This window comes from Lampetra fluviatilis, chromosome 18 (assembly GCF_964198595.1).
Source record: "Lampetra fluviatilis chromosome 18, kcLamFluv1.1, whole genome shotgun sequence".
Classification (NCBI taxonomy): Eukaryota; Metazoa; Chordata; class Hyperoartia; order Petromyzontiformes; family Petromyzontidae; genus Lampetra; species Lampetra fluviatilis.
This window is the reverse complement of record NC_136292.1, coordinates 9,478,881-9,493,448: the sequence shown is the minus strand read 5'-3', so window position 1 is coordinate 9,493,448 and position 14,568 is coordinate 9,478,881. Positions and strand designations below refer to the sequence as shown.

Sequence of the window (14,568 nt, the reverse complement as noted above, 5' to 3'; positions counted from 1 at the left end):
TGTCGTGCAAAAAATATATGCAATATTGAGCTCCCCCCCCCCCCCCCCCAAAAAAAAGTATATTTTTATAATTTTTGCATGGTGTACAGTCTGGAAAGTACCCACATGGCAAATTTCAAGTTTGTTGCATGTCGGGAAGTACGCTAAACATTTTGAACAGACACACATAATCACAACTTTGCCTTTTATATATATGGAGATGATTCTGCAATACATAACACTCGTTTACACATACAGGGACTCCTCTACTTACGAACGAGTTAGGTTCCAGAGGTCTCTTCGTAAGTCAATTTGTTCCTACGTCCAACTTTACCCCTGTAGATTCCAAATTATGCTGTATGGCATGGACACTAAACACGGGCAATGACTTTACAAGTTGTATAATCGCCTGTAGAAGCCACTGGATCTTCATGTTCTGGAAACGGGACATATAGACAGGCTTGTTCGTTTCTCTGGAAGTTCGTTAGTCGAATGTTCCTAAGCAGAGGAGTCCCTGTCTGACCAAATCACCATGAATGTCCCCAATTCTCATCACGGAGGGCCAAGTACGGTTGAGCCTGGATAGTGCTTAGATAGGTGGCCAGTTATGCATGGAACAGGTGTTCTAGGTTGCTGTGTGGAAACAATGTCAGGAGAGGGCAGTGCAGCAAATCCATTATTGTACTGTACTATGCTGCAACGTTGATGCTCCCTGCCTTCAGTAATCCGCACTGCGTAGTCAAGTACAGTAAAACCTTGGATTGCGAGCATAATTCGTTCCGGAAACGTGCTTGTAATCCAAAGCACTCGTATATCAGTTGTGATCACGTGACGCTCGGCAGACAAAGCGTATGCACGTACTACTCGCATTGCAAGACCTCGCTCGTTTATCAAATTAATATTGACTTAAAACTTTTGCTCGTCTTGCAAAACACTCGCAGACCAAATTACTCGCAATCCAAGGTTTTACTGTATGGTCAAACAACTCTTACGGCCTGCACAGTGCGAGGAGACTGTCATCCAGCAGTAGCTTGCCAACAAAGCTGTATGGTACATGTCAGTGGCCATTTTGCTGATTGCGGTGGTGACGACTGAACGTGGTGGCGGCGGTGACATTTTAATGGCAGCCGTGGTGGCGGCGGTTGCGACGTTGCGAACTCGTATAAACTATATTTTATTTGACCAGGTAAGGCCCACAGAGCTATATAGCTCTTTTTCAGAAACGACCTGGCCACAAATGATAGCTCAACGAAGTGACTTGAGGTGGAAATTTAAAGCAGCCATACACTCGCATGCATGGAACACACGCAGCCATACACTTGATACAGTAAATCTAGCTGTGACGGTCCCACCTGATGACGGAGACTTGTGTTGCCTCCGAAACGTCGTGATTTATTATTTTATTTTATTTCTATTATTACTTTTATAAATTTTAATTAAAAATTTTACCTACGTGACTTTACCGAAAAAAAAACCTAAGAGTATTAACGTATGTTGATTGTAAATGTGGAGGGAAAAAATGGAGGACCCGGAGAAAAATCCACGCAACCACAGGGAGAACATGCAAACTCCAAATTTACAACAGGGATCGAACTCGCGACCTCCTGTGTACCAGGCGAAGTAGTTAACATCTCGCCACCGCGGCTTATATCGTGCTGGGCCGGTAACCGCTCCTCCCTCGAGTGCGCGACCACAACCTCCCCGGGGCCCTCACCCGCACGTGCGAGGCATTGATGTATCCCGTCGGGTTGTCCTTGCTGGGCAGCAGCTCGACGCGCGTCTGCTCGTAGGGCAGCACGTCGCCGAAGCGGTTCCTCTCCTGGTTGTCGGGCAGCTCCGCCGTGCTGTAGACGGGGTCCGGGCGCGTGCGCGGAATGCACTCGTACTCGGCCGACACGAGGCCGCGCGCCACCCGCTTCTCCAAGCGCGCGCACTGTCGTCCCCCGTACCAGATACCGGGGGGGGACAAAGGGAAGGGCAAGGCGGCGGCGGTGGTGGTGGAAGGAGAAGGGGGGGGCGAGCGGAAGTGCAGCGGTTAGCGCACTGTGCTACGAATCCGGCGACCCGAGTATGACTCCCGCTCACGGACAACACCATCAGTGACGATTGTCTGAGCCGGTCCTGGTGCTTCCTCCGCAAGGTCGACTCGGCCTCAAATGAGTACCTGGTGTGTTGTGCCGGCCTTGACAGGTGCTACTCACTAACAGCACTTGCCCCAACAGTCTGTTAAGGCTGCACGGGGGGGCGGTTTTGGGGGGCAGGGCAGTGGCGGCGGTAGGCGGAAAAGAAATGTACGCTTTTAATTCCACGGCACGCACACTAGTTTCGAACTTCGTGACACGCCGAACCAAACGATCCCAACGGAGCATGCGTGACCGAGCAAGTTGAGAGGGTCGGGGGTGGGGGCCCGATGGCCGCCTGCTGCCGCGCTACTGCGCCGTGGCCAATGGAGAGGGGATGGCATCACGTGGGGGGTGGGAGGTGGGGGTTGGATTGGCCACTGAACGGTATGGAGGAGCAGCGTTGGTCTGGCACAGCGCGCGAACACCTGGGGACTCTACCGTGGTGGTACTAGCGGACGGACACGGTGACAATCATAATTACAAAAGCAACGTTTAGACTCTTAATGAACCAGACTGAATGTTAACCAATCCATTTTGGCATATATGTAAAGAATATGCAAAGGAAAATGCAGTGCTGGATGGCAATATAGACAGATACAAAGACGGACAGATGAATAAAAGAAGAATACAAAATACAAACCGATATTAAACATATAACAGCAAGAGAAATATATGAAAATAGACAAATTATTAGGTTGACAGGACATATACTCAAATAGACAGCAAAACATGCGTAAAGACAGATAGTGAGAGACCAGCAGACATAATAAATAGATAAGATTGTATTCATTTCAGCAGGAAGGGCCCAATGGGATGTTAGGCTCTGTTTCATGGGCATCCTGTGATGGTACAGATGTTATACTGTACAACTCTTAGTTGCAATCATGGTTACATATAATAATTCTAGAGACCCGACAGAGTAAGTCAGGACATGGAAAAACAATGCAATAAAAAATATTATCAAACAGAATCTGCCGGGCAAAACTACTGATACCAACAGACAGACGAAGATGGAAAACAACCAGGCAAGGCAGACAGTCCAAGTTACAGACGGGCAGACTGAGAAACTGAGAGTCAGGCAGAGAGCCAATGGGAAAGACCAACAGAAATGCACAGAATCTGACAACAGGCAGAAATCTAGCGAAAGACAGACCAATATGCATTATGTACGCATGTACGTTGACCTTTCTTTCGCACCGTACGTAGCCAGCTGTGTCAATCGGAGGCGCGGGGGGGGAGAAGGTAGACAACTAAATGCAAAAAAAGCAGTTCGTTACACACGTACAGGAGAGAGGCCCAGCTAACAAAGAGACAGACACACATACAAGATAGAAGGCCCGTGTACCCGTCCACTTGGACATAACCCATGAACGGAGCGTACCCTCTCGTCCAGCTGTCCCCTGGCAGTCTCCTCCCTGCTCTCCTCGGGCACGGGCAGCTGTGAGATGGACAGGCCGTTGAGAGCGGCCAGCTTCAGGGGACCCAGCTTGGAAATGTCAGCTGGCCCAGAGCCTCTCTTCTCCATGTTCTATAATGGAAAAATAACTCGGACCTATTAACAGCGGCCAGCAAAAGCTGACACTGTTTTAAAGGCGAGGAACGCCACAACCGAATGAGTCACTGCGCAAAACAAAAAGCAGTCATTTTTTTGTAGTTTTTGTTTAATGGCTTCGGCAGACCGTTTGGCGCCGTTTTACTGTCACGGCCGTTGCGTCACGGTGGCAAAATGTTAACTACCTCACCCGGTACACAGGTCGTAGGTTTTATCACGACCCTGAAGCCTGTATACATATGGAGTTTGCATGTTATCTCCGTGGTCGTGTGGATTTTTCTCTCGGACCTCCGTTTTTTCCCTCCACATTTAAAAACATGCATTTGGAGTATTTGCCCGGTATGAATTTCCACATCAGCCACTTCGTTGAGCTATCATTAGTGGCCAGGTCGCTTCTGAAAAAGAGCTATATAGCTCAGTGGGCACTACCTGGCAAAATAAAAAACAGTTTAGTCTTAGTTTCGCAGGTGTCGCAAGGAAATCTCAGTTTTGTGAATCAGTGCGGTGGGTGCCATCCCATTTAGCAACGAAGAATCAGTGCGGTGGGTGCCACTTTATTTAGCAAAAACGAATAAGTGCGGTGGGGAAGCCACTCAATTCCACATCGACGTATCAGTGCGGTGGGTGCCACTCACGCGGAGCACAAACTCCCTCTCCACGATGCTGTCCTGCACGGCGAACAGCTCCGACACGGGCCGCTCGCGCGCCGGGTTCGCCCTCGTCCGCGTCTTCACGGCCGTGCTCAGGTCGGGCTCCGACACGGACGGCACCATCGCCGAGCCGCCAAAGTGCCTGCCGTCCCCACCCGCGCCGCTCCCGTCTGAAACACCGTTCGAGTAGGGGTGGTGGCCCGGCGCCCGCCCTCCCGACATCATCGGCAGCGGCGGAGGCGGAGGAGGCAGCGTGGCCTCGCGGCGCGGGTATTCCGGCGGGGGCTTGTTCGGCAGCCGCGCCAGCATGGCCTGCAGCTGCGGGCTGTACGCGAGGTTGTGCTGGTAGGACTGCGCAGGCAGCTCGAACGGTGGCCTAGGGGGTGCCTGGAGCCCGTCCGCGTGCTCTCCGTTTCCGACGAGGAGCGGCTGCCCGTTGTAGTAATGCGCCGGCAGCTGCTGCTGCTGCTGCTGTTGCTGGTAGGGGCTGCTTGTTCCGATGGCCAAGCTGGACACGGCGCGGTCGCCCAGCGACAGTGCTTCCATGTCCCGCACCACGCTGCTGTTCACCTCGAGGCTGTAGCGCTTGCGCACACCCGCGGCGCCCCTCCTGCGCGACGAGCCCAGCGCCCCTTCACGAGTCGGCCCCGCTCCTCCACCGCCCCCGCCGTAGCCGACCCCAGCGGCATCGCACAGCTCCGCGGGGGACTGCCCGGCAGCCGTCAGAGACTCGGTCCCGCCGGACGGGAGCTGGGGAACGGTGTTTTGCCGGTAGATGGGGTGCACGATGGGCTCGGCGAACATTCGCTCGTGGTGGTGCTGCTGGTGGTGGTGGTACCCGCCGTTAGCGCTGGCGGCGCCCGCGAACGAGCGCTGGTGGCTGATGAGGTCCGGCGTGCTCGCGGCGGGACGAGGGGTCGGGTAGGGCGGAGGCGGGCGGGAGAAGTGGTTGCGCAGCATGGCCGCCACCTGCGGCGGGTACTGCGACGGGTCGACAGCGAGCTCCGGCGTGCTCACCGCATGGAAGATCTCCGCGTTGCCGATCACCGACTGCGTGGCACACAGCTGCGACGGCGCACCCGGGCCAAAAGGCGGCAGCTGCTGATGTCCGTACGGGTGCTGCGGGTGGCTGCTCTTGATGCACAACATTTGTTGCTGCTGTTGTTGCTGCTGCTGTTGCTGCTGCTGTTGCTGCTGCTGATGCAGGTGCTGATGTTGCTGGTGCAGGTAGAAGTAAGGTGGCCGTTGCTCGTACTGGCCTTGCCGGATTTCCGGCTGGCTGTACGCGAGAGTTGCGGCGCGGCCGTAAGCGTAAGCCTCCCCGAGCCAGGGTCCACCGCCGGATCGGGCGGCGCCACCGCCGCCGCCACCGCCGCCGGCCGCGTACCCCACGTTGCCGTCGGCCCGGCACGGCATGCCGAAGCGTCCGGCCTGCCGCATCACCGTGTCGTAGTCGGGCGTCGGCCGGTAGGAGGGCATGATGAGCGCGCTGTGCCGCTGCTGCAGGGGCTCGGGCGGCCGCGCGGGGACGCCGGCCGCGCCCTCGCTGCCGGGGATGCTGAGGTCGGACGACATGGGCGACGCCTGCGCGAAGTGGTTCAGCGAGTTGACGCTGGGCGCGCTGTACACGCTGCCGTTGGGCAGGCGGGCGCCGCTGCCACCGCCTCCGTTCACGTGCACGTGGTCCAGGCTCGTCTGCGAGCGGTAGTAGTAGCCGTCCTCGTTGGGGTAGAAGATGTTGTCTGTTGAGGGGCAGCCGGCAAAGGAAATGCGTTGCGGGGATGCTGTTGTTAACGTCGGGTTTTTTTTATGACGTCGGAGGTTTAGCCCTCCGACGTGTTTTTTTCTGGTTGAACCGCGCTCTTTAGGGCACGATGCCCGACACTGCGTTCGACGTGCCGGGAGCTTCGGCTCGGTTCGGACATAATGTCAAAACGTCGAACATCATGTCAAACACGATGTAAGCAAACATAAGACCCACGGTGGCAAGATGTTAACTGCCTCTCTTTGATCATGTTTGTATATGGAAGGACACAGAGCCCGAGGAAAACCCCTGCTCATGAGAATAAAAAAAATTGGTCTGAGCTACTTGCTGTACTGCCTCTTACAGGCACCTCATTGTCAAGCAGGTAGGCGTCTGGCACTATGCACATTTCTGCACAATCCACCAATAATCCCTTGAGGGTGCCAAGGTGGCGAGATGTTAACTACCTCGCCTGATATACAGGAGGACGTGGGTTTGATACCAACCCCGACGCCTCTACATTTGAAGTGTGCATGCTCTCCAGGTGGTTGTGCAGATTTTTCTCTGGGTCCTCTGGTTTTTCTCTCCACATTTAGACTTGACATGCATTTAGAGTATTTGGCTGCTACAAATTTCCACGTGATAAGCCACTTCGTTGAGCTATAATTTGTGGTCAGGTCAAAATAAAAATTGTTTGTAGTTTAGTTTATAGTTTAAATAGCATGCGTTACAAACCAAAATCAGATCAGAGCTGTACAGCACAACAGTAAAATCTACAGTGAAAACCAGAAGTGTCGCACGCAAGAAAATATCCTGGGTGGTATTCAGCTCCATAGTTGGTCCTAATTCAGATGTAAAAATTCCACGGTCATATGACAGGAACCAGTCGATCCCTGGTGACGTATGGTCAAATAAAGCCCACGACCCGCAGGGCGTAGGCGACGCCTCTTCCAGCAGTGCATTCATGAACAGGCTCTACATTTACACAAATTGTACGTAAACTGCCGCTACTTCTCAGAAAGTGGTACTCATCTCATTGATTTGAACGGCCGATAGCGTAATTGGACTCCCAAACAATAATTAAACTGGAACCACTCGGCCACAACCACTTTCATCATTGGCTGAACACAAATCATTTCTCATTCACCGCTGACCTCATGGCTAACCAGGGCATTTTGCACAGAAATCAAACTGCAAACGCCGCATTCAGCAAATAACAGCGGGTGACGATTCAATTGCTCTGGCGCAATTGCTAACGCACTGCCCATTCAGAGGAAATGTCCATTCACATTTGTCAAAAACACTGTGGGGCCTTTAAAACTGAAAAGTATATCATAGGTTACGTTTTGGGCAATGTGTGCTGATGACTAAGTCTCTGGCCTCTCTATGTGCTGTGAAGAAGGTCCAATTCCATGAAACAAATGTTTTAATTTTACCAGGTAAGGCCCACCTGAGCTATTATCGCTCTTTTTCAGAACCGACCTGACCACTGACCACAAATGATAGCTCAAAGAAGTGGCTTATCGCGTGGAAATGTATACCAGCCAAATACTCCAAACGCGCATTCATTCTAAATGTGGAGGGAAAAACTGGAGGACCCGGAGAAAAATCCATGCGACCACGGGGAGAAAGACATGCCAACTCCAAATATACAGGCATCAGGGTCGGGATCGAAACCACGACCGCCTGTATTCCAGGTGAGGTAGTTCACATCTCGCCACTGCAGCACCCCATAATTTGAAATCTCGTTTTTATGCAGTTTTATTGACAACCATGTTGAGTTGTTTGTGTTATTTGTGCTCGTGCATCACTGCCAACGCAGTACCACCAAAATAATTTGTCCAATATCATGTCAGAACACCTCGCTGATATGCCTGATATGTTGGCTTTAAATCTGGGTATCATCCACCAGTGATTTAGCAGTGATCTCCAGCTTAGTGAGTTGCATGCTCCAAGCCTAATCACCAATTATCGCTTGAAGAAAGCAATTAAATTTGAGGTTGACTTCAATTGGCTTATATCGTCGAGGGCTATTTTTTTCCCGATTTCCCTGCTAAGAACACCTCGATAGCAGGACATGCAAGCACCTTCATCGCCGGATAACCGGGACCTCAGAAGAATTTCCAAACTGCCACCTTTCAGTGACACTTCTGACAAAGGGTAGAAAACAATCCTTTACATAAAAGTTGCAAGTGGTAATTTCTGATTTGGCATCGATAGCACAATCTATATATGAAATAAAAACATGTGTACAATGCGCAAGTGTCCGTCCGGCACGTTCCGTATCTCGCACATGATTCGTCGTGTGATTTTTTTTTTTACAACAAAACTGTTTTCTCTTGGTGAGGACATTCCCCACAAAATTGTTGCCTTTCTCCATTAACAGCATTTCCCCCCCCCCCACCTCCCCCCAACATCACGAAAAATAACATCCAATACAAACCAATGGGAGCCAAAGTCTTCCAGGAGAGCGACTTGCGTTTTATTGATAGAATTGTCTGGAAGTTCGGTTCCCTATTGACTTATATTTAAACCCGTTCCATATGTCACAGTCCCTTAAACAACGCCTATCGCTTCGCCGCGGTGACGTCGCCCTACAGGGCCGCATGACACCGTGATGACGTCATTACCGATGACACCGTGATGATGTCATCGTACTTCACGCTAAATTCTTACACGACGCATGCATGGACGGGCTAGGGTGCGCAAACATGCGGGCGGTGTTAGTCGAAATATATACATTTGTATTTGAAATTAACCGGCCAAAATTGCGATCGAGAGATGTGAAACAAGACAGCGCAGGTTATCTTTAGCCACATACCTTGAGAGGCCAGGTGTGGTTCCGGGTAGCGATTGCCGTAGGGAATCTGCAGGGGAGCCGGAACGATGGGATGGCTCTGCACCTGCTAAATTCACCACCGACAAAAAAAACATAATGTTGAGCCAGCATCGGAACACGATGGAAGTGTGCACCTTACCCCGCTTAAAAATAACCCCGTAGTGAATTCAAAAAAGTACAATCACACACACCTGGCGTGGCCACTACAAAAGCCCAACCGAATTTATCTTCTCCCTCAACGTTCGTCGTATCATACACCTTTTCCTCACGGTGATATCGCGTGCTCCGAGACTTCAACAGCTCACTCCGCTCATTTTTTTCACGGAATGGAAGTGCCTTCTGCGCCTCTGGGCGACCTGTCCCCCGTGAAGCCTGCTTAGCGCGATTGCCGTCTTAATTATAGCACCAGTACTGGGAGCTAAGAATAGCAGTTTAATTACTCAGCAGTGTTAATTACGAGGCATTGTGAGTCCTACATCACTATGCACAGGCCGGCTCTCTTAGCCAAACCTCTTATGTGTAAGTCATTTTTTGTGTCTGTGTATCTGTCTGTCTGTGTGTCTGTCTGTCTGTCTGTGCGGATACCTTGAGACGTTTTGAACTGACAAACTGTGGTGTAAACGTATCAAAAAAGTACACGGATGCCACGCCATATGCCCCAGAAAAAAAGCGCTATTAATATTACACGTCTGTCAACTTTAAAGTAGTTAAATTATCAATGTATTCCTTTTATAAGCACAGAGTGGCACCAGAGCACGCATCTGGGCATGCGCAAGAACACCGGCTCGTGGTGGTGGTGGTTGCCCTGGCAATGCACACACGTGATCGGTGGGGGGAGGGGGGAATTCACGTTTGCGTAAAAAATGCAACAACAAAAATACACAACGCTTACGTAAATTCTTCACAGTGTGATGTCCTCTTCTCCGCCCCCCCACCCCAATGTGTGCACTTACTACTATCGGGTCGGTAGATACTACTATAGTCATATTCCTGCAGTCACGAAAGCTTCAAATCAAGACTACTATAGTGCTTAGATACTATTACTGTAGAGCGGGCAGGGGGATGGTGGGGTGGGGTAGCACCCCAGCCTGCAAAAGTGCCACCTCGGCCGGCTGGGCAAGCTCGGCGAGGCCGGGGGCACTGCACGGGACTAGGCCTCACCACGGCACTCTATTAAGTCAGTAGATACTACTACGGTCAGTAGATACTACTATGGTAATTAAATCCTCCTACAGTCAGTAGATACTACTATAGAGTCAGTAGATGCTACTATAGAGTCGGTAGATACTACCGTAGGGTCGGTAGATACTACTATGGTCAGTAGATAATACTAAAGTCAGTAGACACCACTATAGTCAGTTTATACTGCTGCAAAGTAATTAGATACTATGATAGAGTCAGCAGATACTGCTATAGAGTTAGTAGGTACTACTATAGCCAGTGGATACTACTATAGAGTTAATAAATACTACTATAGAGTTAGTAATTACTACTATAGTCGGTAGATACTACTGTAGGGGCCTGTAGATACTATGGTCAGTAGTTACCACTACAGTCAGTAGATACTACTGTACAGTCAGTAGTGACTACTGGACTCAGTAGATTCTACCGTACAGTCAGTAGATACAACTACAGTCAGTAGATACAACTACAGAGTCAGCAGATACTACTATAGAGTCAGTAAATACTACTATAGAATCAATAGATACTACTATAGCGTCACTAGATACTACTCACTCTATTGTACGCAGGGTGTGTATATGCCTACGTGGGGGGGGGGGGGGTGGTCAACAATTTTTTAAACCTTTTAGATCAACTATTTGCCCCCCACTTTCTATAACTTTTTGGACTCCTACAAGCCTCTTATAATGTTGTTAATGGACAAATGGACAGACAAACGGGACGCCGGGCTTTCACAATAGCTTCGCATTTGTGTCTGTATGTTATGTTAAGAGACGTTTTTAAATATATTCTTCCCCCGGGCAACGCCGGGTACTTCCCGCTAGTAGAATATAAAAAGGAGTAGCAGAGTCGACTTCAATGGGCGTAGACGCTACAAGCTGTGTCAACCCAAGTCTATCTCTGATGGCTCAGATTTATGCCCTGGCCAAATTTAAGTTTTCCATTCAAATAGCCAAACCCTGGGTAAACCTTGACTCAATCCTTTGGCCAACAGTTTATGTGCACGTAAAACCTGGCAGCCACCTACCCACATCCACACCCTACAACACCAAGCTCTGTTAAAATTACGTACGTGTGTTAACCTGCATTGGCAAGCCATTTGTCACTGCTTGTTAAGTCACGTGGATTTTGAGCCTATATTTCACTGTACAAGGCAAATAGTTTTTTTAGTCACGCAATTTACGGCCCTTTGTCAATCCAATGTTGGAAGGCGGCCTTCTCCATGCTACGTCAGTGTTGGGGAGGAGGGGGTTTGGCAAATCTCCACCACGCTGGTCGGTGCCGATTGGTCAAGCCGGTGCCCAGGACCAGTTGAGACTATCACTCGTCACTGATGCAAGCCATGGCCGTGAATCAAACTCACGTCCGATGGGGTTTCATAGTTCAGTGTGACCATTGAAATCGATCTTCTTGGTTCTTTTGGTAAAGTCACGTAGAAGGAAAATAATAAAAATAAAACATAATAAAATAATTCTCACGACGTTTCGGCCACAACGCAAGCAGCCGTCTTCAGGTGGAGAACAGGTCTGTCGAGAAGGCAGAGTCTGACAGACCTGTTCTCCACCTGAAGACGGCTGCTTGTGTTGTGGCCGAAACGTCGTGGGAATTATTTTATTATGTTTTATTTTAATTATTTTATTATTTTCCTTCTACGTGACTTTACCGAAAGAACCAAGAAGATGAATCCCTGCAGTCACAAAAGCTTTAAATGGACATTAAAATCGAGTTAAATAAAAATTCAAAGCCTTAAAAACGTTGCCCAGAGTTGGTTGGCATGCCAATAAAATATACTACTATGTGTAATATTTAATGCTTACAGAACAGAGAGAGAGGGGCTTGGCTTAATGTCTCATCACAGCAGGCAGATCAGGCCCGTGTACTCTCGCACAACACTTAACATTGCAAAAGTTACGCAGAACGGTGGAGTAGAATTACACACGATAAGAAATGTAGTCTATTAAATTTAATTTGGTGCTCATTACCCTTACATATATGAAGCTGTGGTGAAACATAAAGATAAGCGAACTGGTAATGGCCAAAGTGCTGTGATGATTTGTCTTACGTATGCAATTCTGAGTTGGGAGGAGGTTGGGTAGCTCACGGAGATAATGCATGTTTACAACTCTGAAGCCTTCACTGGCAAAATCCTGCGTAAAAAAATCAGGGGGGCGGGTTCTTGGGTTTAACATTTGGATCAAGTGCGGTGGAACACATCTGTGATCCAATGATGGCTACACCGTAATTGACGATTACAAACATTAAGCCGATATACAGTTGTCTGAAGTAAACTATTTTTATTTTACCAGGTAAGGCCCATGTGAGCTATAGATCTCTTTTTCAGAATCGACCTGGCCACAAATGACATTCAATGAAGTGGCTTATCATGTGGAAACGTATAGCAGGAAAAGACTCTCAAAGCATGTTTCTAAATGTGGAGGGAAAACCCGGAGGACTCAGAAAAATCCACATGACCACGGGGAGAGAGACATGCAAATTCCAAACTATACAGGTGTCAGGGTTGGGATCAAACCCACAACCTCCTGTACACCAGGCGAGGTAGTTAACATCTCGCCACCACGGCGTCTCAATGTTCTACCGCTGCCTTAAGTAATATGGCCACGATCTTTAATCTTGGTGGCTTAAAATAAGGCTTGTGTGCATTATACATAAGGTGATGCATCTCAATAATGTGTTGTTTTACTACCCTTAATGTTGGTGGATTGTGCAGAAATGTACATTGTGGCAGATACCCACCTGACATGCCTGTAAGAGGCAGTACCAGCAAGTAACTCAGACCTATTTTTTGGAGTTTTGGTTCGGTTTTCTCAAGAGGAGGGGTTTTCATCGGGCACCATGTCCTTCCACGTAGAAACATAATCAAAGATAAACTGCCAGATCATTCAAGCAAGGCCTGTTCAAGCAATGCCTATTCCAGCAAGGCCTGAATAAAGGTCGAGAGACTCAGAGCAGCTTGTCTGAGTACATACATATACAACCCTCTGTCAATTCACTACTGGATGAAGGTTTTCGCATAACACGCGGGTCGTGGGGGTTATTTGACCATACTTCACCATGCTGGTCTGTGAGGGTTGCCAAAGGCTGGGGGGGAGCAGACATGGGAGCAAAGAAGTACAGCACAACGATGGATTCTACTGCAAGTGCCCTCACAGCTGTCCACGATTTAAACCCTCAGGCTTTCCTGAGTAATAGAATGAAAACTAATCAGTTGACACTATCAGCCATTACTAAAGGCTTGCACATGAAACAAACCTGTTCTCGTTGATTTGGGATGCAACTCGTTTAATATATGAAGCTGGTAGGTAGTCGAGCTGAAATAAAATCTACGAAGGAAAGGCTCTCTCATGTGATGGCGCCAGGTGCAGCGTGGTTAATGAGTAACGTGCGACCACCACCGACGGAGGAATGTGGAGAAACATGTGATTAAACAGACACCCACACGACCATCTTAAGTGTGACTTGGGTGGCCCCCGTTGTGGGTTTTCCCGAATGCCCAACTGATCCGATGGTGCATATTATAATTTTCAAATTATTGGGAGCTAAGTCCTCTTATTGAAGCCTGTCAATTCTTACACGCTTAAGTTGGCCTTCCGTCCATTGGCAAGGAAGACCGACTGCTCGATTAACTTCGCACAAGAAGCAACAATAACATTGCTATGCATCATTCTCGTGCGATTGGTGGGGCAACGTGTGAAGCACTGCGGACGGCCGATTGCCGAGACGGTTATTGGAGTGGTCTCCACGAGCCCGACCACCAAGGGGTAGACCCAAGAGCAGATGGTGGGAGACTGTTCGGACTGATCTTGGAGGGTGGCTGCGTGTCTACTGTGCAGCAGCTATGGGGTCTGGCAGAGGGTAGAAAGCTTTGGCAGTGAGCTGTGGTGATGGCATCAACGGCTATGCCCCTTGTAACTTCCCGATCTTAATCATGTCATTCAACTGATTTGCAACTTTCGTCCTTACCAGACCGTGCAATTGTATTGAGGGACTGTGTGTTTTCTTGGTGTGGTCTGGGACTGTTTTCTGATGTTGTTTTGCTGCCTTGCCCAAGCTTGCATTTAGTGTTGACCAATCAGCAGGATTCGATGTACTTTTGCAATTTGTACTTCTCTATTTGATTTATTTTTAGAAACTTGTTTACCTTTCCTATACTTTACACTCCTATCGGTTTTTGTGATGTTTGTTGTTTTAACTTTGTGACCCACCCCTAAAGGACACCTGTGGAAAAGCGCTTCATAGCTCGTCGGATTCCGCCAGGATAAAGATTCCGATTCTGAAATACAACACCGAGATATTTCTGCGTAGGTTCCACCCCCCTTCCCCCCGTTTACAGGTGTGCCATGTAACACGACACGCCAAAACCGGTCCAGATATCACTCGTCACCCATGTTAGCATGCGCTTCACCACGCTCTCTATCCCCAGTAAGAAAGTTAAGCCGCGATGAGAGTTGCAAGTGTTGAATGTGGGGTGGGGGGGAGTG

General features: G+C 49.3%; 1 protein-coding gene across 4 annotated transcripts in view; it reads right to left on the bottom strand.

The window, feature by feature from the left end:
* Positions 1–14,568, bottom strand: part of LOC144937210 (tyrosine-protein phosphatase non-receptor type 14-like) — an 81,949-nt gene that overhangs the window by 10,003 nt on the left and 57,378 nt on the right. For 3 of the 4 annotated variants that reach the window (XM_078864562.1, XM_078864563.1, XM_078864565.1), the window contains 4 exons: positions 8,870–8,954; positions 4,290–6,046; positions 3,484–3,630; positions 1,694–1,912 (listed from right to left, as the gene is read on the bottom strand). In XM_078864562.1, the coding sequence (XP_078720688.1) occupies positions 1,694–1,912; positions 3,484–3,630; positions 4,290–6,046; positions 8,870–8,954 (2,208 nt within the window). The remainder of the gene's footprint in view (positions 1–1,693; positions 1,913–3,483; positions 3,631–4,289; positions 6,047–8,869; positions 8,955–14,568) is intronic. The other variant, XM_078864564.1, reaches the window with a different exon arrangement.